This window comes from Seriola aureovittata, chromosome 8 (genome assembly GCF_021018895.1).
Source record: "Seriola aureovittata isolate HTS-2021-v1 ecotype China chromosome 8, ASM2101889v1, whole genome shotgun sequence".
NCBI classification, from domain to species: Eukaryota; Metazoa; Chordata; class Actinopteri; order Carangiformes; family Carangidae; genus Seriola; species Seriola aureovittata.
Window position 1 is genome coordinate 8,209,106 of NC_079371.1, and position 23,671 is coordinate 8,232,776.

The 23,671-nt window shown below is 39.7% G+C and overlaps 1 protein-coding gene and 1 long non-coding RNA gene across 3 annotated transcripts in view; one reads left to right on the plus strand and one right to left on the minus strand.

The window, feature by feature from the left end:
- LOC130173837 (uncharacterized) overlaps positions 1 to 16,583 on the plus strand; it is a 59,089-nt gene extending 42,506 nt beyond the window's left edge. The window contains exon 3 of the long non-coding RNA XR_008828504.1: positions 16,495 to 16,583. This is a non-coding gene — a long non-coding RNA (uncharacterized LOC130173837). The remainder of the gene's footprint in view (positions 1 to 16,494) is intronic.
- fat2 (FAT atypical cadherin 2) overlaps positions 1 to 23,671 on the minus strand; it is a 104,934-nt gene that overhangs the window by 6,908 nt on the left and 74,355 nt on the right. Inside the window, exons 20-28 of one of the 2 annotated variants that reach the window (XM_056383333.1) lie at positions 23,281 to 23,478; positions 21,193 to 21,793; positions 19,688 to 19,888; positions 16,521 to 16,678; positions 9,689 to 10,142; positions 6,928 to 7,081; positions 5,036 to 5,135; positions 4,760 to 4,908; positions 4,161 to 4,438 (exon numbers count right to left, since the gene is read on the minus strand). In XM_056383333.1, the coding sequence (XP_056239308.1) occupies positions 4,161 to 4,438; positions 4,760 to 4,908; positions 5,036 to 5,135; positions 6,928 to 7,081; positions 9,689 to 10,142; positions 16,521 to 16,678; positions 19,688 to 19,888; positions 21,193 to 21,793; positions 23,281 to 23,478 (2,293 nt within the window). Of the gene's footprint in view, positions 1 to 4,160; positions 4,439 to 4,759; positions 4,912 to 5,035; positions 5,136 to 6,927; positions 7,082 to 9,688; positions 10,143 to 16,520; positions 16,679 to 19,687; positions 19,889 to 21,192; positions 21,794 to 23,280; positions 23,479 to 23,671 lie in introns of both variants that reach the window. The other variant, XM_056383331.1, reaches the window with a different exon arrangement.

The following is a 23,671-nucleotide window of genomic DNA, read 5'->3' on the forward strand; positions in this document are numbered from 1 at the left end:
ACAATAATCACACATTTTTACAGTTATATATATTTTTTACAGTACCTGAAATTTGGAACGGAGACACGGGCACTGACAAATTGTTAACGATACTTAACCCCAGATTCAACCTATGAAAGTGTATAAATATATTAACAATAAAGAACTACAACTACTAAATCGAAAGGAGAAATGCAGCTCAGCTCACACTGTCTGACAGCAAGCACCCTGCAGCCATCAGCGCTTAGCAGAAAAGATGGAGCCAATATCAGAAAACAAACTGAGGATTCTTTAGGATTAGCACTTTAGATTCCTGCCCTTCATCCCCAAAATCTTCAGCTAACAAGGCCGACGCATTATACAGTTTGTTCAAACAAAACAACATTAAAAAAAAGCCTCCTGCTGTCACTTGAGTTACCGAGAATACTGAGCAGTCTCCCAGCTGCTTGCATTGTGAAGCAGAGAGAAAATGAGACAAAGTGACAGGAAGTTACAAGGAGAGACTGGAAACAAGATGAGAAACAAACAAAGACAGAGAGCTACTAAGAGTGAGAGAGAGATAATGACGCTGAGAGACAGATGGTGGAGGAAGAGAAAAATAAAGAGTAAAAGATGGAGGGAAACAAAATAAAGGGATGAGGGACAAACAGATGAGAGATTTGGGAAAGAAAGAAGCAGGGGAAAAACTGAAGAGTAGAGAGAAAGACGGAGTGAGTGATAGAGTGTGGAAGAGTGATAGAGGTCAAAGGGAGATAACAAGAGGGGAAGGAAGAGAGACAGACAGAATAGATGAGAGGAGACAAAGTGAATAAAGAAATTAGTATTTTCACAATGTTTCCAGTCTAAAGAGATGAAAAACTGACATATCTTTAAATCTATCTCTGTAGATCTAACAACAGACATCAAAGGTAGACATTCGGCTCACGCTCTTTGCTTGTATTATTTCCACACTTCGCACAGCTCAATAACTTGTTAAAAACAAGAGCTGTTTTTATTGTAATGCTGCAGAAAACAAAAATTTCCACAGGCTGCAACACTGATAACAAATGGCAGAGCTACTCTTAAAGACTTTTTCAAACCTATCTTGATGCACTGGTCACATTACCACATGTATGTTGAGTTAGTTACCGTTGGCTATAATCCTTCCACTGGCTGTCACTCTGCAAGCCTAGTCTTACCATTACGTTAATATACTCCTACTTTACAAAACAAATATGTTTTTGAAGTTTCTTATTAACATACTGAGAAAACTTTTTAAATAAACTTCCAAGTCGCAAAATATTAATGAGTGTATCTGCAAAACTTTCACTTAAAACATATTTCTTAGCTGTGTTTTCGTGTGTAAAGGTGCGTGCAACTAAAGCATGATGAATGTTTTTATTGTTGTGTTTAGGGAACTCAAAGGACTTGGTTAAGGCTGGGGAAATATTATCATCTTGGTTGAGACAGGATGTGTTTACTTTTTCCATTTTTAACCAAAACCATAATCTTGTAGTTTTTAGGACAGGTTAGATACTAATGTTCCTACCCTGCACAACCCACCTCTAAATGATTAGGGACAAAATCCACAGCTCTGTTTCTGTGCAAAATGCTTCCTAAAGTCGCAATTGGACAAATGAAGTAGGTTAGTCTTTTTAGATAAAACTCCTTTGGGTTTCCTTGCTGAGCTGTTATCGATGTGTACTTATTGGTATCTGCACGTATGTTCTTGCCAGAACCCAGAACACAACCCTGCCAACAAACCTAAATGCAAAAACTTTGCTTTTCTTGCATGTTTTAACTACAGATCACTGTGGCTGCACCACTTAATTCAGAAAATATAGAAAATGAATAAAATCATTTGGTGTCAACATTCATCCATCTGCAGTTTTGGGGAGTTTTGAACAAAGCTATTAATATTTTTCATGGTGGCTGACAGTTTGATGGGGCCATGTGATTGGGTGCTTCATCAATTCATTAATAGTGATAATGACAGAAGAGGGAGGCTCTATGAAGTGTCTTTTTTGAGTCTGAGTTTCTTTTATACTGAGAAACTATTGTTTATTCTTTGTTTTAAATTTTGGGCATGTCAGGCAGCAGAATCATACAACAGGTGAGGTGTAGTCAATAGATTAAGTGCTGGGGTCACAGGGCAAATTGAAAGCAAAGTGTAAAGGATTCAGCCGGAGTCCCCTTTAAGAATGAGTGGGATAACAAGAAGAACTACAGGAATGTGTCCTTTATTCTCTGTGATAAGGTCAAGCAGATGAATGACCTGCCAAGCTGGCGTTGCCTGGGGAACGGTGGCATGACGAACGCCAAATTTGTCTCTTCATCTGTCTCGTGAACATAGCAGTGAATGTATGACTCACGGCTGTATTGATCTGCTGCATGAAAGAAGGAAAAAAAAAAGCTGCCCACAAAAGTGTTGGGGGGAGAATGTCAGAAAGGTGAAGAGGAAAGAGAGAGAGCATGACAGAAGACCAAAAGTGGAGGATTAGAAAGAGACAAATCGTCTACAGAGAGATAGAGGGAGGGATAAATGAAGAGAGAAAGGTAGAGAACAGGGGAGAGAGGGTGTAACAGAGAAAAAACTATAGAGAATGAGAGAGAAGAGGTGAAAGAAGCCAAGATGAGAGCGGGGGAACACGAGAAAGAATGAAGAGGGTGGGAAGGAAGATAATGGGCCTCATGCAAAAACATTTTTGTATTTTTATCTAACACCTCTTATAATTTTTTTCTTCTTCTCTGATTTTGCTGTCCATCTGTCCTGTCCATCAACAAAAAAAGTAGACACCAACTCATAGATAAAACAAACTCCATAGTGCAACTACAGGTCAAAAACTCCACAAGGAAACTTTAACATATTATTACATACATAATACATAACATAATATTAAAAATAACAACTGAATCAAACCACTGTTGGATTAACAGTGCATTTATGATGATGAGGGAGGGTGTAACAGAATATAGAAAAAAATGACTGAGATATGAAAGAGAGAAGCATTCATAGAAAAGAAAGTGGAAAATAAAGATGCTGAGATGAAACAGAGAAATCACTTTTTTTCCTGATGTTATCACATGTAATCAGTGATATGTTTCATCTTCCACAGTTTGATCAACGTTGCTTGTTGACAGGCAGTCTGGTGTTTCCCAGACTCCGCATGACAATTACATGTTTGCGGTGACCTTGATTGACTGAATCATTCAGTTTGCTCTGACCTTTTGTCCCAACGTGTGGCTTTGCAACACAACAGAGAAAGCTGGGGTGATTTAGTTTGTTCATTTAGTTCACTGACACTGTGATTTTGTTTGAAAATGGTGTTGCAGTTAGTAAGTTAGTGATGCAGTTAATGCTAAAACTAACAATGTTGCCCTAAATGTAAAAACATAAATTTGACAATAAAATATGCCAACGCCGTACGTTCACACTGGAAACGAAATGAAGACTCCTTTAAAATGTCAGTACACAGACAAAACCTACTCAATACTGAATTTTAATGGCCGCTATTGTATCCTGATACAAAACACGGCTGCAACTAACAACCATTTTCTTCATCTATCAGTGTGCCGATAATTTTTTTTCAACTTATCGATTCATCTTTTTATCCAGAAAATTACAGGTTATAGTGAAAAATGCCTGTTGTAATTTCCCACAGCCTGAACCGAAGTTTTCAGATTTTTGATTTGTCCAACCAACCAGTCCAAAATCCAAAGATATTCAGTTTACTATCTTGTGTCACAAAGTAAAGTGATCCTCACATCTGAGAAAGTGGAAACAAAAAATCTTTTGCTTTAAAAATGTGACAAAAATGATTATTTGATTAGTAAAATAATTAATTGGTATTTTTGTTGTGCAACTTCTTGTTACCATACCAGGATGACAGATATGCTGATACAGATCTATCTGAAATAAGCTGATATCAACAGATATACTGGCCTGACCGATTTAGTGGCCATTTAGTAGTTCAAATCCAAAAGTTCATTGAACTGTTGTACATGTAAATCATGTGAATATATTTGTGGAAAAATAAATAAATGCTACATTACTGTATAGTCTTTCATGGATGATCTCGCTGTGTGAGAATTGTTCTTTCTAGAACACTGGTTTGCAATATGACTGAGCCTTACCCTTCCAAAGTAAAGTGCACTTGTTGCCATGCTAATCATCCTAAAATCATACAAACACATAAACCCACCTTCATAGTCCATGTCCCAGTGGTTCTTCCTGATGGAGTCGTTGTCAGAGCTGGACGGCGGCCTGGTGGGGAGGTTGGGGGCCACGCTGCACACAACCGGCCCCTGTGTCTTTGCACAAACCCCGCCTCCTGACGAACCAATTTGGCTGTGTGGGCGAAGCGACCTGAACGGCGTGTGGTCAAGGTCGTTGGTAGGACCGACCAGTGAGCTCATCTCGATGGGTTTGATGTCTTGGTTGTCAGCTTTGAGGCTCTTGGCCAGACTGGGCTGGAAATAGCTGTGGATGACAGAAGAGTAATTGCAGACACCCAAATTCCCTTAATATCGATCATCTGTTTCACTGTTTATCTGTAATTCATTATTTTTTGGGAAGTTGGAGAAGAGTGAGAGAGGAGAGGGTTGGAGTTGAAGAGAGTTTCTGTTGACGTCCCTGTACAACTCCACACTTTATATTTAATTGAAGAAATTCTGTTTCTGCTGGAATCAGATTCTCCTATTTCTGGTTGGCTACGTCCAATTAGCTGACTCAGAGACTACAACCTGGCCCGTTGTGATACGACTTCTGAACTTCTTTTTAGACAAAAGAAATCACTCTTACCCATTGGAGTCCTGGACACAGACCGGCTTTTTCTTCTTCTGCTGAACGTAACGTTTCCTGATGCAAACGAAGATGCCAACCAAGAAGAGCAATCCAAGCACGCTGGCACTGATCTCCATGATTTCCACATAGCCAATCATTGGGATTACCTTCTAGAGAGGATAGATGGATTTAGTATAATAGAAGGCACAGATTAAGTGTCACTTCTGAAAAAACAAAACAAACAAGAAAAACAAACAACAGCACATTAATCAATTATTTGCAGCTCCAACTGACCTGAGGCAGGGGGTCGCAGTGGATGGAGCCGTCAGTGACTTTACAATCAAAGCCCCCAGGGCAGGGATTGGGTGAACAGACTTCTATTTGATTGTGGCACCTACAGGAGTAAAGGAACAGAAGGATTGTTATTTTAATAGGCTGTAGCTTTGTAGTGTGAATGTAGTGTATGTGTAGTGTTTTACTTTCATCAAGTCATTTAACACCTCCGCTGTATGTAAGCTAAGCACTGCTTTGAGCTGAATGATAATGTTAACGTGGTAATGTGCTAATGCTAACACACTAACACTAACATGTTAATGGAACTTGTATATCGTGGTATGGATGGATAGATGTTTCAACTGAAGTCGTCTATTTTTTACTTTTTATATTTTTATTATTTAGGATTGTATTTTGTTTTGCATCATGTTTTTAAAATTAAATTTATGATTGTTTTTCAGTATCTTCTATTATTTAATATGAAAAAAGATAAATTCCCTATTTTTTAATATTTGAAAAAACGCAACTATATTTAGTATAGTAAAATGGAAGAAGCGGCAAATCCCCCCCCCCCCCCCCCCCCCCCCCCAAAAAAAAAAAATCAATCAATCAATCAAGGATTTTCTCTCTCAGTTAGCGTTCAGTGGCCCGTCAGTGAAAGTTTAATTTGGCTGATGATACTGAGAGCATCACTGCGGCCCTCCATCTTCCAGGCCCAGACACGAAACAGGACCCGGAGGACTTACTAGCAGAGCTCTATTGTTGTGAGTGGGAGTGCTGCTGCTGCGATACCAACAAAAACCTATCTTTTTGTTTTACATAACACTGCCTGGTATTCAGCTTTACTCACTCATTTCCCAGGTGTAAAATTCCCTTGCTGTACCTTCCACCACTTGCATAGCAAAATACAACATTCATTACTTTTTGCTTGGACAAGGAGTTCGGGTTTCAGAAAGAGAGAAAAGTTGTGTGATTGATTTTGAACGCCGTTTGGATGGATGACTGTTCCTGAATATGATATTAAATGAAAACACAGCATACATTATCAATACATTCTCCTATGTGCTGCTGTCCGCTGCAGATGCTGATTAAAATGTGACGCACATGTTAAGATAATTATCAGACCGCATCAAACATCTATCTCTGTGCTTTGCAAGTCACACGGCAAACTCCCACTTCCTGCAATTACAATCCACCAGCGGTCATTTTTCATTCGTTGAGTTAATCAAAACCCCAACTGGAACATGGTCCACTGCTAATACCCGCAAGGAGTGATGCAATTCCACAGGCAAGAGGTCTTAATGAACGGAGAAATATGCAAATGCAGCTGTAATTTCATTTGAACGTGACTCTTCTCTTTGGTGGCTGTTGATGGTGTGAGCAGAATAAAACTAGTTGGTTGTATGCTCTGTGTGTGTGTGTGTGTGTGTGTGTGTGTGTGTGTGTGTGTGTGTGTGAGTGTGTGTGTGTGTGTGTGAGTGATATAGTTAAGAGTACGTGAGTCCAATCACATATACATGCAAATTCAAGGCCATGCATGTTGATTTTCAGGTTCGAGCATGTACTTCAGTGCAAGTGATACTGCATATAATCAGGGTTGTGCTGGATTTTGTTTTCTTGGCCTTGTTGGAATTATGATGATACTTTTTTCCATCTAATTATGACTGTTTCATTCCTCCTGATCACCAGAATTCATAATTATCTTAATATATCTTACTCTTTTCTTTTTTTTTGGGATCAATATCAGACACAAAAACTCTGAAAACCAGACAATTCAAAAGAGAAATTAGTATTATCAGCTCTTGAGGGAGGGATTAGCTCAACACCACTGTGTTTAAGCAAAAATAATGTTTAAAATTACCTTACTGATTGAAAACAGTGAATAAACAAAGTATGTGTATGTATGCATTTACCGTGCTTCAGCGTCGTCCAGAGAGCAGTTGCACATGTAACCATGAGCCTTGGGTACACACACCCTGCCGTGAGCACATGGCTGGGAGGCGCACGGGTTGTCGGGCAGCTCGCAGTTGGCGCCGTGGAAGAGTCCTGCACACCTGCAGCGCGGCTCTACAGAGCAAATAAAACACATCCAAATGTCTGAGACAAGTGCGACTGATCAAAGCCACGGCAAGTCTCCCTTACAGGCAGCAAAAAAAATCAAAGCAAAGGTCAACATGATCTAACCAGAGAACACAAGTGTGTGCTTGATATTTAAAGGGAAAAATCAACCCTAAAATACTTCAGCACTGCTTAACAGCAATGCTTCTGTTGTTTTTCTTCCTCCTGCTCATAACTGGTCAAACAGTTCAGAAGCTACAAAAGAGTTACAAATAGTTTCAATGATGTAAAACATCAACATCATGTTTTGCCATTTTGCATTATCATTCAACAACCACACAAGGAGAAAACCATCAGAGAAGAAGAAACAGACCAATTTCTTCATCCATAGGAGGAGGAAAAACAATGTAACAATCATCAAATTGACAAGATCTGCTGCATTAAGAAAAAAAACATTATTTTATATTACAGGATGATTCTATCAGTTCTGCTTAATAACTTAAAAACATTTTGGTGACGATTTGGAAAGAAACCAGTTACTAACAGCTTTATCACTGATATCGTGCCCGGCTGAGGGATCCTTCTGCTTATTTGCTTTCATTGTATTACAGTCATTTGGAAGATGCTTTTGTCCAGAGAGACTTACACTGACAATTGGTTCAGTGTCTTGTTCAAGGGCACTCTGACGTGTAAGGCCTGAGAACTGAACCACCAACGTTATACTGTGTGAAAATCTCTGAAATGAGTCACTTTAGTAGTAACCTGTAATCTGTTTGTTTTTTATAACAAAATACTTTAAGCCCGATATTTGCTTATCACCGATCTATATGTATTGCTGTATTGTGTGTGCTGATGTGTCAGGAAACTGCAGTACAAAAATGGCAAAGATATTACCTTAAACAAATTTAAGGGATGGTGATCAAAAGTAGTTGCTTAGTTTCTGGTCCAGGTGTCTTGGGTCTTAGGTGGACCTATATTTCCTAGGTTTGCGATTGGGGATTTTATAGACAGCTGATGTTATCTGGGTTCCAGGGTTCTTACAATCTTACCAATGTAGTGTTTGACATATTTGTTGCCCGTGATGTCATACACCACTCCCATTTTCCTCTTAAACACAGACAGGAGTCATGTTGTCCTACCATATATGTCAATTTATGTTACGCGTCTCGTGTATGTTACATTAGGGACGACCGTTTGCTGGTTGAAGGGTTTTTGTTTTTTTTACATATCTTTTTGTGGTGTTTCTTTATTAACTTGACATTACAAGCCAAGACCTAAAAAACCCAAAACTGGTATAAGAAGAAGATTACAAGTTAAATCTCACTGTTTTCATCTGCTCTGTGTTTTCCTTTTACTTCACATCTATTTTTACTCTCTTTGGGGGCAACCTAAATTGAAGCCTTTGTAAAAGAGAACAGGAACAACTTTATATTCTGCAAAAAAAAAAAGGAAACATCCACAGCCCAGATCATTTTTGCTACATGTCTGCTTAAATTTCCTTGACCGGGAGGAATCTTTTGGGAAATAATATTTATTTGTTGTTCAGCATCGCACCCCAGAATTTGTGCCCGAAGCTTGACTGAAATGTGATTTGACATGATGATGAATAAAGTCCTGAGAAACGTAATACCTGGCAGGAACCTTCTGCCCATGAAGCAACAGTGGACATTTTCTTATTGTACTACAGGAGAATAAGGACTTATGTAGTTCAGTGACCCATCAGGCACACCTATATTAAAGAAACGGGCTGGTTTTTGATAACAGCTTTGGGATTCCTTTGTTTACACTGTTCTTCTAAAGCACAGAGATCTGTATCTCCTCCGGCTTTATGTTTGGTTTCATATCCACCTTCCTGGAAAACAACTGAGTTCCACAGTCTCACAGAGACTCGTGAGAATAATATTAATTTAAAGCTCCTGCTCTTTTATCTGTAAAATTGCAGGTGTGCTTATCAGCTGCAATTCTGAGTAAATACCAAGTCAAGCTGCCAGACATTTTCTTTTGTGACACATAATGAAAAAAAAAAAAAAAATAATAAATTGTAACTGCAAGCCTTCCTGATACCAATCTTTTAACGTTTGTGTTTTACCAAGAACTGATGTTTTTTGACCAATTGGTGGTAACCTAAAACGGCAATAAGCATGTATATAACATGAAGGGCCAAGGGTGGGATAAGATTTTCAGGTCAAACTTTCATGGCAGAGTTGTGGTTCGTCTCTGAATAACAGCATGGACTGCAGCCTGAAGAACTTTTCACGGAGCCAGTTCTGTGAGCCGTAAAATTAACATATATTGTGCGAGGCAGCTACTGTACTTTACTATTTCTTCCTTGTTTAATAATAACCTGAATATTATTTACAGGGGTGTACCTGACAGGATGTTTTCAAGAATAAATTACTACGTGTTATTCTATATTTTTGTTATTATTTTTGTTTGTCTCAGCACTTTCTGACTACCCTACTCTGTCAGTGGCTGTCAGCCCCATGCCCATTTCTTCCTACTATAAATCATTAAAAAGAGCTCACAAACATATTCTATTTTTTTAAAGTATCAGTAGCAAATGTAAGTAAAAAAAAAAGACAAACAAATTTCACATTTCGTTATTTGTGCACTCACCTCCGATAGCGTCCTCCTCACACACCCCTCCGTTCTGACATGGGTTGTTGTCACAGGCTCCTGCCCTGCTGCAGCACTGGTACACCCCAAACACCCTCCTGCTCCCCGACCCTTTCCACTCCGCGATGTCCCCCACTCTGATTGGCTCCCCATTGAACTCTAGGCCCTCAAGGCAGCCAATGAAACTACGCGGTTGCCCATGGACCTCTGGAGCAGAGTCCTGAGCGAGCGAAGCGAAGAGCAAAGCACCATGAGAGCGCATCATCCGGCATGGCTCAGTTAGGATGGTGGAGGTTGGATGCTGCTCGTCAAGGGTCAGCCTCAGTGTGGTGGAGTTGACCTCCAGCAGGATACTGTGCCACCGGCCGTCTGATACTGGATCAGATCTGATGACTAATGAACCAGGGGGTGTTCTTCCACAACTGTAGCTGAAGTGCAGCTCTCCACTGGTCAGCTGAGGACAGAAAACAAGTCAGTCACCAAAGGGTTAACTATGGACATATTCTTTAACACAACAAGATAAGAACCAAACGTTTTTATAGAGGTCCCCATTCATGTTATGGTTTAATGAATGAATTTAACCCTATACCATGAAAGCAATGACTGTATATAAAGATGGATGATATGACAGCTCCCCAGAAGTGAAGCCAAAACATCTCAATTTCCACCTGGTGGCTGGCTGTAGCATAGATCATAAACCCAGATGGGACTTGGGAAAAAACAAACTAGAAAATCAAAGGAAACGTCAAATTATTTTTTCCCAAGGATGGTTTCTGTCATTTTAGGTACTTCTTCTCATGCTGGTATATGTTCAAGTGCTCATTTTCCTGATAAGTTTGGTTTCAGTTACTCCCATTGCGACTGCATATGTACTGGGCCATGGTTTTTGTGGTGTGCCACTGGCACCACCACAACTGTAACTTTAATTTAAGTCAATTTTTTAATAAAATATATTTTTTATATATATTACCTGAGAATACATTTCTCAGGTAATATTGTTTTGTACTGTCATTTTGAATCATAAAATATAAGTGCTTATCACGGATATTGTTTTTATGTATTTATTCACAGTGATATTGACTTGTGTATGGATGTTTACCTTCAGGGTAACAGAGCTGAAACCTTTTTGATTTACAAATAACCAAGTGAAAAATCTTTCTTTTCAAAGACCCAAACTATTCAGATATTAATGTTTTACATTTTCAAATATCCGGTGCGTTAAACACATCCCTATTTGTCATCTTCTGTTTGCAATCAGTTGACATGAGTAACAAGCATTTTAGACATTGTTATTTTATGGTTTCGAATCATGTTCAATTGTAGCATTTTTCTGGTAGTGTTCAGTGTCGGTATTATTACTCCCCCAGAGGCATTGATTTGGTGGTTTACAGGTCAGAAGATGTCTAGACGTCTAGTTGAAATGGGGCTAAATAGTGTTGAAACTGAAAGGGTTTTTTAGATGTTTGGGTTACATAATTGTTTTTTAAATGAGCATATTTAACTGGTAGATAGGTCTTACTTTGTGTTGAAATACTGATATCTAGCTGTTGCTGAAACAATGTTTAGAAGTAGCCAGGTTTTGAGGTAAATCACCAACTCAGGGCTTCTGTTATTTGTGTTGTACTGGTCTTAACATAAAATCTCATTAGTACTGGGAGATAAAATCTGGTCAGTTTTTATGAACCAAAATGAAAAATGCATAAGCTTTTGAGTAAAAGTTAAACAACAGATTCAAATAATAAACTCAAAACACCAAATATAATCAATTCCAGCAACTACAGTAACTTGTTGAAGTAATTTTTTACATTCAGCCTGCAGAGACTGTGGGCATTAAGAAGATAATCATGGCTGTGTTTTTGTTGACAAGTCTTTTGTGTTACAAATAAAATCTGTTGTTAGCTTCCCATGTCGCTGATGTTCCCTGTGTGCAACACCACGCAGTGCACACAGTGAGTCACACACATTTATTCAGCATTTCATCAACGTCAGCAGAAGCCCCTTAACATTTCTGCCCGCTCAGCGTTCTCACAAACTAACAAGGCAGCAGCTTTTTCCTGTACCTTTTATCTATTCATGTTTTCTTTATGTAACTGAAGACTCCTTATATCTTCCCTATTAAATATACAGATCGAGTGTGTGTTTTGCAAATTGCAAAGCATCACCCCATTGGACACCTAAGGATGTGATGCATTATTGATAGAGATCTGCTTGGCTCCTGCTTCTTTAATTGGCTGCAGGACGATGAGTTTTTTGCCTCTTTGTTTTGTTTTCTTTATTATCTTTTCTGATGTTACACATGATCAGGCTGCTCAGCATTCAGGCCGTTATCTGAGCAATGCTGGTTTGCTCTCTGTCCCTGCAAGAGGTTTCTCTCTGATTCTCTGCGGGGGAGGGGGGGGTCATTTTGGAGGGACAGACCTGCAAAATTCTTCTCATGGATCAATGACAGCACACAGGGAAAGGGGAGGGAGATGAGGGCTGTTCTGGCTTATCATGGGAAGATGCTGAAGCGCTGGCACAAGAACAAGTGAAAACCCTGAGCCATCTGAGGTGCTGGTCGCTTGTCTTTTAATCTATTTTACATGACTTAGTGTGACTTCTGGTGTGATTTATGCTGGATATTTGACGATAGATAGCGTACTTTGGCGCACCAAGGATTTCACAGTATCAGCACAGCTGATGTTGCACGGTCACAGTGTCAAGTCAAACTCCACAGGGACTGGAGCTCCACAGCATTAGTGCTTCATGATTCCATAAATCACCAACACAACTGCTGCGAGCTTCCTGCAGGGAGCTTTAATGCTGCTGGGCAAAGTTCAATATGCAACAACGGCTGCTACACTGATGTACTCTGCTTGCATGTGATGTATGTGCACACACAAACAAAGGTATTACACTGAGTGAATGAAGGAGCCAGCACCTCTGTAGTGATTAAAGCTTCACTGAGCAGCTCACTTGGTTTGTGGTTGTACATAATAAAACTGGGTAACATGGGAATAGCATCGGTGTCTGTGGCTACATTTACATGCTCATTACTATAAAATTGAAATAAGGCTGAGTGCATGTCTGCATTCACTGTTTCATTAACGGAGATGGGAAGTCATTCAGTCCAGTAGAGGGTAACTGATGGACAGGAACAGACGCCTTCTGGTAGACTAGTTCTGGTAAGACCATTTATCAAGGGTCTGAGACGGATGGTGTCATTTGCTGTACAGATTGTGAAGCCTCTTGTGATAAATCTGTGATTTGTTATATTGGCTAGATAAATAAAACTGACTTAACTAAATAAAAAGGACAGTTGAGGCTGATAGGTATGTCCTTAGTATTGCAGGTATTTGGTCATCCTGAGGTGTACATGAATGCCGACCAAATTTCAAGGCAATCCAAATGTTAGAGAGATATTTCACTTAACACCACAAATATCAACCTCATGGTAGTGGCAGAGGAAAAGTCAGAGGACCACCAATGTCAGAGGGATGCATCCTCTGGGGACCATGAATGTCTGAACCAAACTGCATGGCAATCCATCACATATTTCAGTCTGGAACAAAGTGGTGGACCAACGGACTGACAGAGAGACTGAATGACACACAGTGTCATCCACAGAGCCACGCTGCTGGCAAGGTTAAAGCTCATTTCTACAGTTCACTAATGAAAGGCCATGTGTTTTACTCTCTTGACTTCTAATATGAATATAAATATAAATATAAATATAAAATGTGTCCTGGAGCAAGGCAATGAACTCCTTCCTGTTCATTCGTGGGAAGATAAAAGCCTGAATCGACATGAAAGTCAATCACTTTGTGTTACTGCAGCAAGCATGAGGGCTGAGTGTTGGTCCACTGATTCCACACCAGCGTGTATCCAAGTCTTTGTTCATTGTCGAGTCTGCAAACTGCTCTGCTGTCAGGTCTGAACTGTCACTCTTCATCAAGGATGGTGTTTTCCCTCCACTGACAAGTCACCTTTACTTCTTTTTCTCTGTCTGTCACAGTGGGTTTTCATTCAAGCAGCCACCATCTTTGTTTCAAATATGACTTCAAGTGAGATGTGTGCAGAAATAAAATTACCAGCAGCAAATAGGTTTGAACTTATAGTTGTATTTTTTTTTCCTTTCTCAAAGATGTGGCTGTTGATGGAGAATACTAATGTGATATTGTGGTTATATGAAAAGCCACAGAGATGCGGTAGCTCCTGTCCCAAGGGGAAAGAGTGCGCAAATAGCGCCTTGTATCTCCAGGAAGTTTTTCTGAAGTCATCACAAAAACAAGGCGAGGGACTTCTCAGATGACCACGCATAGAAATTCTTTTTGAAGCCATTTCTCCTCACAATAAATCAGGCAGGGACCCATTCTTGCATGTGCAAGCTGAGATCCAAAACCCAGGAGGAAGAACCTTGGGAAAGACTGAATGCTGCTTTTGAAGTTTTCCAAGAATCAAGATGATTGAATATTCCAACCGAGTGCACACGGATGTCACACAAATGAGCAGAGCCCACAAGGGGAAGCATCACGCAGCATTGAAGGCCATATCAAGCCTTTTTTTTTGTTATCTGTTTAGAGAATTATTCATGTCTCTCAAAGAATACAACAATTCATTATTCTCTTTTAACGTGTCCCTTTAATATGGCACAGCAGAGATGAATCTTTCTTTCCCTTGACAATTCCAAAAAAGCATGTCAATAAATCTTGGAAGACAGCAAGTTTTTCAATACAGCTCCTGCAGAAGTCTTGCTGGTTCCCTCTTTGCGCATTTTGAGGGAAATATGCAACATGCTACGTTAATAGCCAACAGCAGTCGTCACTACTTGAGTTAAAAAGGCATTAGTGAGCTGATTAGACTGGAAAAGTGGGGAATAATAAACCAGATATTGCAGGCCAAAGTATCCAATGTGGAACTTTTGTGAGTGCGCAGGCCGGGAGTTTACCGCCAGCTCTGATATTCAGTCAGGCATCCAGCACATGAACACGTGAAGCAATCTGCCATGCAGAGATAAAGGAGAGGCATGCAGGATATGCTAAAACACGTGATCATCTGCAGGATTTGGGAAAACAGAAGCTGCAGGGTTTAAAAAAAAAAATACTAACAACAAACTCTCTCACTCTCACGTCGACTTTTCTTATCAGCAGTGAACGTGAAGACGCCCAGCTGCTATTTCACGGTGAAGAAGGGCACACTGTCTTGAATGTCAGCGTTGCCACAATAGATCAAATTTAAATCAGGTTGATTTATTTGCCAACTTTTCAGGGAGTCAACAGGTGCTGTGTGATTCTGCCAGTGTTGACCATATACACAAGAGTGTCATGCTATTCTGGGATCTGCGCTTGCAGTAAACACAGAAAAGGACAAACAGATTAGACGCAATGTAAGACCATATCAAATAATTCAAAAAGCATGACACCTGTACTGATAACATGACAGCTGGCACCAAGTAGCAAATAAAATATTGACATTTGAGATGGTATCAGTTAGCACAGCTGAAGTAGAGCATCCAATAGTATCATGAATCTGAGCTGGAAACATTTTATATTGAAAAGCGTCACTCATTGTTGCTGTTCCCTACTGAGAACCCCCCATAGATTTAATCAGCAGCTCTCAGATTTTATCGCTCTGACGGTAAATTAGTGTCAAACAACATTACACTAACAGTGTCTGAAAATTATGAAGAGATTTAATCTCTCTGCAGTAGCAATACTCAAAGAGCAAAATAAATCAGCTGCCCGCTCAGAGGAGAACACAATAAATACTTACACTTCCTGCAAATGAATGAAAATAATCATTTTCGTGTTCCTGTAGTTGTAATTGAATTGTTCCCTGTGCTCTGCAATTTCTTGTCATTTCATCGTCCTGAGCTGTTGTGACATTTCCAACTAACACACAATGAGGAGAGCAATTCCTCTCACATGAACAGAACAAAACACTGACGTATATGTTTTGTTTACTGGTTTGTCCTTGGACCAGTTTTAAATGAATGCTGCAGTGCTGCTGAGAGCCAACACATACTGCTACAAGTGAACTGCCACTAGCAATACCACTGAATGAGCTTAAAAACTATAAATTTCATTTGAGGTTTTATGCTTCACAGCTAACTTGATATCCTCCAGCACACCTGTCTTTCTCCACTGGGACCTAATGACTTTTAAATCATTTCAGTAATTGTGTTTTATCTTTGTGTAACATTGTATTCAAAAAACAAATGTGTAATTCTTGGAAATGAGGCAGCTGTTCTCTGCTGCTGCAGGTACATTATGTAATGTGAACAAGCCATAAAACTTTACTTTAACCTCCACTGTCTGGCATTTATAATTAGTAATGAAACATTTTCTAATACATCATGATGCAGTGATGAGCAGATATCAGGACATTTAATTTTTTCTATAATGTAAAGCATTTCTAAAGAATTATAGCTTCTCCTATGAAGACATTTTATATTATTACAACTGTGTTATATTGTGATTCATTGTTTCTGTTTATGGATGTTTTACGGCAACAGTTCAAGTTGTTGACAACTACATTAATGAACACTTAAACTGTATTAAAATGTGTTTTAAACTGTTTATTAAATGTGTATTTACTTGTTAAAAAAGCTCAATGAGGAGGTTAAAATAAACTGTTGCGGTCCCAGTGTGTTCTAGGGACAAACTACAGCAGAACAGCTGTTGGATGAAAGAGTACTAATAACACTCTGTTACAGGCTGAAGTCTGGGAACAAACACAATAAAGCAGCATCTGTTTGTTAAGGAAACCATGAGAACAGTACATCTGCCACAAACGGTTCAAGAGAAATCCTGTTTTCTGTCCTTAAGAAACGCAGCCTCGGAGAGAGAAATACCTGTAAGAGCCCCCAGTCGTTGGTGCTGTTGGTGGACACGATGAGGCCCTGCTCCTGGAAAGTCTTGAACCTCAGTGACAGTTTGAAATTCTGGTTATCCTCGTCCATCCTGTGAAGGTACTTCAGGTAGGACTTCCCATCAAACCTCACTGCCGACTCTGAAACACAGAAACAACAACTGTGAGCAGACACACCTACCTCACAATGTACATTACAGGAGTTGTAGACAAAAAACTAAAAAGTCACACTAAACTGTGCTCGTCTTACCTGTATGAGTTTCTTCTCTGCTGGTTTGTATATTTTAACACAACTCTTTATACTACAATACACTGTATTCAAATGCATAATTGGCCTTGCTCTCTGCAGATATAATCTGCCAATTAAAAAATATTAAAGGAGACATGACCCCCTCCTTTAGCAACAAACTAACAGTGGAGCTCAAACACACAGAACAACATCCTCTTTCAGTCAAAGACTCGTAGATATGATATGATGATGTTTTCATTCAATGTTCACATACACACTCACACATACAGTACACCTACACATCTATAAGTTGTTTGACAACTTGACAAATGTGACAGCTGAATCTGCAGATGAAACACGCTGCTGACAGAAACGACTACGAAGACAGAAAATAAAAAAACATGTTTTTCTAATTTTTGTTTGATCTTTTTAACTGGAAAATCGCTAAAAGCTGAAAAACTACATTCACAAAGACAAAAAAGTAAAATTAAAAACAACAACAAAGTAATCAGTGAAGGGTCTGGAACAAGTTTAAGCATCAAGCGTAGAAACATGGGGAGGAAGGACTGAATGAAGGATGGGTGAATTCATGAATGGACGGATCAGTGATGACTCCAACAGCAAAGGGAGCGTATTAGTCTTCAGACAAAACTTCGCCTATGATTTTTTTTGTGGTTCTAGGATGAAACTTTAATGATGCCTGTGGGAAGGTTCAGTATCAACATGTTCCCAAAGTCTGCTGGTGAAAAACAACTTTTTTTTTTTTTTTGGGGGGGGGGGGATTTGAATCCACACCGCTCTCTGAAGAAAACACACCAGTTTGGTTAAAGTTTGTTGGTGTCTTAAAGATCAAAACACATAAAACAGAGAAAGGCAGCAGGTCCTCGAAACTGAGAGGCTGGAACCAGAGAATCTTTGGTATTTGTGTGTAACAAATGACTCAACTGATCATCACATACTGCGCCGTGCTGTTTTGTCCTCATGAATAACACAATAGCTGGCCATTTACAACAATATGTGAAAAGTCATGCCAGGGTAAGTGGGTACTTTTAGACCTATTTTTAAAAAGTGACTTGAATACAAACTGTATATTGATTATTCAGTAAATTTATTCAGGTATACAAATCAATTATCTATTAATTTCTTCTCATTGTTGGCTCTTTTCCTCCTCCAATGAAAATCCTGCTTTTATTCTTGTTATCATGTCCATATGGTGTTTTTTTTTTTTATATATACAATACAAGACATATCATGAGCAAATTAAGCAGCCCACACCATGACTGAGTATTTCCACCTTGGAACTGCAGTGAACCAATGACTGAATGTCTGTTGTTCTTGTCAGTTCTGCTCCTCACACGCCACCGTCTTATCCCCAAGCCTCAGAAACTCTTAAATCCAAAGCAGTACAGTCTCTGATACAGTCAAAATATTGTTGTGATATCGGTTCAGAAGATGTTCTAGAGGAAAAGGACTCCAAACAAGCTGATACTAAGTATCTCTGGGAGAAAACCTAGCTGACTTTTATTTTGTTCTTGCAGCACTAATCCTCACTCTCAGGAATGCCAACTCAAATCACTGAAGACAATCTGACGAGGTGGCGCCACTGATCAGCGGTTCAGATGTGCTGTCAGCTGTAATCGAAGACAATGGTGGGCCCACATTTACATCTCAGATGTTCTCTTTCTTAAATTAAATCTGGGGGATTTACTCCACCAGTTTCAACTGGTATGAAGACGAAGGCTCTTTGATCTCAGGCAGCAACAGATATCGTCATCGAGTTGCCTGAAAAGTGTATTGCACTCTGCTAAAAAGGGATGATTGTTTTTTCTTCTGTTCCAGGCTGCTACATCACCAGATGACATTTACTCACCTCATCCCTTCAGCCCTTTACTAAAAGAAATGACCGACCTTTAAGTTGCTCTGTGCATTGGAACTATATAGTTACCACTTCTTTTTGCTCCAGTAGTCATTGATCCTACGCTGTAGTTTAAAAAAAAGTACAAAGCACCAGACAAAATAAACCATCACAGAAACCAAACCTCTCAAAAAGCATCTCGTTTCAACTCAAGATTACAAAGGGGGGTTGCAAAATTGCACACCGTGTGACAGATCCATATTCCATGTTAATTCCACGCTATCAGTTAAGTATACTCAAACAATCAGTTTGTACACTCAAATCGGTTGACTTTTCAGTGTGCTGTTAACAAACACACACTACTGTCATGGAGGAGCTACTCACAGCAGCTGCAAAAAAAGAGTAAAATAAATTTGCAGATGGTGATGGGACAGCTCCGGAAATCTTAGAAAAAAAAAAGTTTACTCTTTGGAAAAACACTTTTAACAACAAAGATAATTATACTACAACAAATAGTACATGCTGTATACAATTATATAGTATGTACTGTGGAAATGGGACAGAGACTTTCAAAAGATGTGATCTTACGGCAGAAGAGCATTGATGGATAAAAAATCATTTAAATTACAATCTGGACAAGCCCAGTCATTTTATAGAGCTTCAGTAGTAACTATGCAAATCCTGGTTTGTTTGCATTAATACAGCACGGTTACTTCCAAGGTACAACATTGCATTTTTCGCCGTATTTCCTTCTATTATTTTGTCCCATTATTGCTGTTCTGTCTATTATTATTTATAATGCATATGCTTTTTCCTTTAATTTACTGTACATCTCCTAATATAACGCTGTACTTATATGAAGATATTAAAAAAAAAAAAAAAGAAGATTTTTCCATCATGATGGAACAAAGAAAAGGTGAAAATGGAGGTGGAAGTAAACCTGGCTTCACCTAAGTTCTCGTCAGTTATGCTTTCAAGTGGTATTACGTTGAATAACTTCATCCACACTTAGATGAGATGTCAGGCACGCGCACACACACGCACGCACGCACACACACACACGTACCATTACATGGACATACGCTCTCCCAGGTGTGTTGGGGGGTGATGTAACCAGCTCTGGCGGTGGTGAAATGGCCCAGTCTCTCTCCCGTCAGCCGGACTGCGTTCCTGCAGCCTCGTGGCGGACAGCTGGTACCCAGACACCCGTTGTGGCTCACCCTGAGGATGCTCAGGCCCAGAGAGTCCTCGATGTCTGATATAATACCTACATCAAAGGGAACATTTCAGACGGCACATTCAAAGAGACTCTTCATCTCACTTTGTGTCAGAAATAATGGCTGCCAAATTTTTTTCCAAAGAGTCTTCATCTATTGTAGAAACTGACCCGATGACCTGTGTTTCAGCCTAGTAGATATGTTTGGTATGAATTGCTATTATTTTTCCATTAAAAGATAATTGCCTGTGTGTTCTAGGGCTCAGCTGGTGAAGATGCCTAACTGCAAATTAAATAAATCTAGAAGTTTATTGAATATCATTGTTAAATCCCTCCAGTCCCGGTCAACCCTCAACATTAAAATCTCATCAACTTTCCATCATTGCCTTCTGCAAATCTACACATTGCGTAGAGCTGCACAATTTCATATTTTTAATATCATCACAATTTCTACTTTCTACACCGTCCGCATTGCAACAGGGTGAAATATCAGAACGGCTCAGACTCATTAAACTTGTGGCTCCTGAACTTGCTGTCCTTTGAAAGGGTTTAATCCTGCATTGCAGAGTTTCCCAGTATTTAAAGTCGCTGCATGCTGGTTTCCAACTGAAATTTAAGTGTGAAAAATGTGTGTATCCAATTTGGCACAGGAATTGCCAAATGTACACCAAATCCCAAAGAAAATATTGCATTTCTTCTTGTTCTAGTTTGTTTCTTTTTGTGCAGTTTGTCAGCAATGGAGTCTCCAACTCCAACTTTACAATAAAACATATATATATATTGAGTTCTTCTAAACTGAAATAAATAAAACGAGGATGGTATAGATTATAATGTTTCTGTTTGTCCACAGAGCCACAAAATCTTTGCTGGATATGAGCAAAAAAGACTTTCTTCTGTTCCTGTATTTCATCTGTATGTGATGGCTTTTGTTGCTATGGTGACCGCTATTGTCTCACCCTTGATCTCGTAAGGTAATAAAACGGACACAGATTTAATTTGTCTGAGAGAAAAATTTCTGTCTTTGGTGTGGAAATCATAATAAAAACACAAGATTTTCACAGTTAAAACCTTCGAGCCTCCAGGAGCTTAATGACACAATGACACTGGCTCACTGGAAGATTTTTGTCATAGAGCAGCTGCTGATGTGAAGGTTTGGGCTAACCATTAAAACCTTATTTTCTTCCTAAAAACTGAATTGATTTAGAGTTGTGCCTTTTGGGTTGCTTTTTTATAATTTAAAATATATCACGCATCATATTTTCTCAATATCATGCAGTGCTAATACATTAATACCAGTTTTACAGTGGAATAATTAAGTATTTTATAAGACCCACATTGTAACAATGATTGATCACCTGCGAGTCTGTTGGTTGGCAGAGATTGGACGAGTCCACTCTGAGGCTTCCAGATGAGCAGCGCCTCCAGGACCTGGGTGTCGTGTTGCTGCTGCAGGCTGGCCAGGTGAAGCTCTTGTCTGGGCAAACCGAGAGCTTGACCCAGGCTGCGCTGCAGGCCTCTCCAGTGATCGCCCAGAAACTCCTCCGGTGACATCCCCACCAGCTGCAGCGTTAGGCCAGAGTCCAACGCCCTCTGATCAGCTGCCCAAACGTGAACTTTGACCCCAGTCCATACGCTGAACTTCCCATCGGTCACGCTGACGTTGAGTGAATACGAGCCCTCCTTCAGGTTTTCATCTGCCCAGATCTTACCATCAGCAAGGTCGACCGAGAACCTTCCCCCATCCGGGTTTTCTGACACCAGCTTGTAGGTCAGGACGTCCTGCAGGTCTTGGTCTGAAGCATGGAGTCTCCCAATGACCCGGTTGGCAAACAGCCCTCCGGAGGTAGTGATGAAGACCTCTAAAGGCACCACAGAGGGAGGATACTTGCTCTGCTCTGTGACGTTGATGTTGACCACACAGATAGAGGAGAGGGGGGGGTGGCCGCTGTCTGTCACCTGAACGGAGCAACGATCACAGTTAGTACGAATCACAACGATCGAATGGACTGATATACCAATATTGATCTTTTTTGAAAAATCACAATTGATTTTGTAAGAGACTGATTCCCATCATGAAGGTCATGCCCACAAGGGATTTCACACTGAATTTCACGTCTACCAGGTGTGTGTTTTTTCCTTGAATACTTTTTAGAGATAAATTATTATTAACAAGAAGAAAAGCAAAGATTAGAAGAAAGTCTGAAAGAGTAGCCTCATTTTGTGTTGCAAATACGTATATTTCTGCTTTCCTATCATGTTAATCGTCATGTGACTCCTCGTGTTTATCTTGCAACTCCTCGTGAGGGTCCCAATCCCAAGGTTGGGAACCACTGCACTAGATCATTAGCTGAGTAGGAAATAAGACGAAGCAACAATCTGCCACATGCATCCACTCCTTTGCTTTGTTCTGGTAAAACACTGCACAGTGTAAGGTCTTTAATGTGAGAAGAAAAAATGACCTGATCAGTTAATGGGTCATGAGTCACAACTCTACAGGCACAAAGAGATAATAGAAATAATGCTGTTGGATTACTTTCACTGCTTCTTCTTTCCTTCTGAACTGTTTGTGTCTAGTGATACTCTAAATGCTTTACACACTGACCAGAGGGAATCCCTGGATAAAACAGATTTTTTTAAAGCATTGATATGGTGAAATATGCAGCTATTTTTATCAAAAAATCATAACTCAGCAGTTTTTAAACCCCAAAAAACACTTTCACCAGCCAAAAGAAATTCATGCAATACAATCCACTGATATGCATATTCAGCTGTGCTCAAAATGCCTTCAGGTCATCATCTTGAACAGCCTTGAACACTGTGACCTCATAATAACCTTTTTTTAATTATTATTTCTAAAGGGAACAGTAAACTTTATGACACTACTTAAGGATTCTGGTTGAACGGTTTCTTATAATATTATCACTTGTGAAATTAATTTACAGCGCTGGACATTCAAACCGGTTTCACGCCCGTCCTTGGTGATGCTAATATTGAGAAGGTGTGACTCCACTTCCTATCAGAACTAATAGAAAAGGCAATTATTGGCAGTCAAATTGGTAATTAATCAGCAAATTGTTGTGTCAGCCAGACGACTTCTGATCCACAGTTGGCAATGAAAATTATTTAAACACTTTCTCTAATGTTGGCCAGTGTGTTCGCAGCAGCAGTGTCAGCAACGCAGCAACTGAGGCCACGAGGGACACTCTGCACTGCATCAGCACTTTCTCGCTGAAACAGGATTACAATAAACACTTTGTTTTTATAGTGTGACAATTTGTGAGATTTTCACTTTATAGTCATAAGATGAAATACTGAGATTTGTCACATATGGCTTTGCATTGTTTTTATCTCCCACTGGGTGGAAACAGTGTAGGAAGGACGATGACAGACAAACGACTAGGAGCTTGTGTATAAATCATATACTGTTTTCACAGCTTCCTGACCTGTATCTTGAGCTGATGGTAGGGTTTGACTTTCTTCCTGAGTGGAGCAGAAAGTGACAGCAGGCCACCCTGGTCGATATGGAAACGGCGTTCCTCGTTGCCGCTGACGATGTGGAAGGAGAAAGGCGGGCCATTCTTCGGCGTGTCCTTGTCGGTAACCACAAGCTGGAGGATGCTGCTACCGAGTGACTCGCCCTCCTGTGGGAGATGAGGTTTATTAATTCATCTTTTTCATTAAATTCAATTATTTTTGTAGTTATTTATTTTAAATACAACTAAAAATCTGCTGTAGTATCCAGATACACTTAACAGTTATTGTTTGGCATATTTTAGCCATTAAGTCAGCTGTATTACTGTCAATTTCTTTTTTGAGGAGGGCAATTTTTAACCC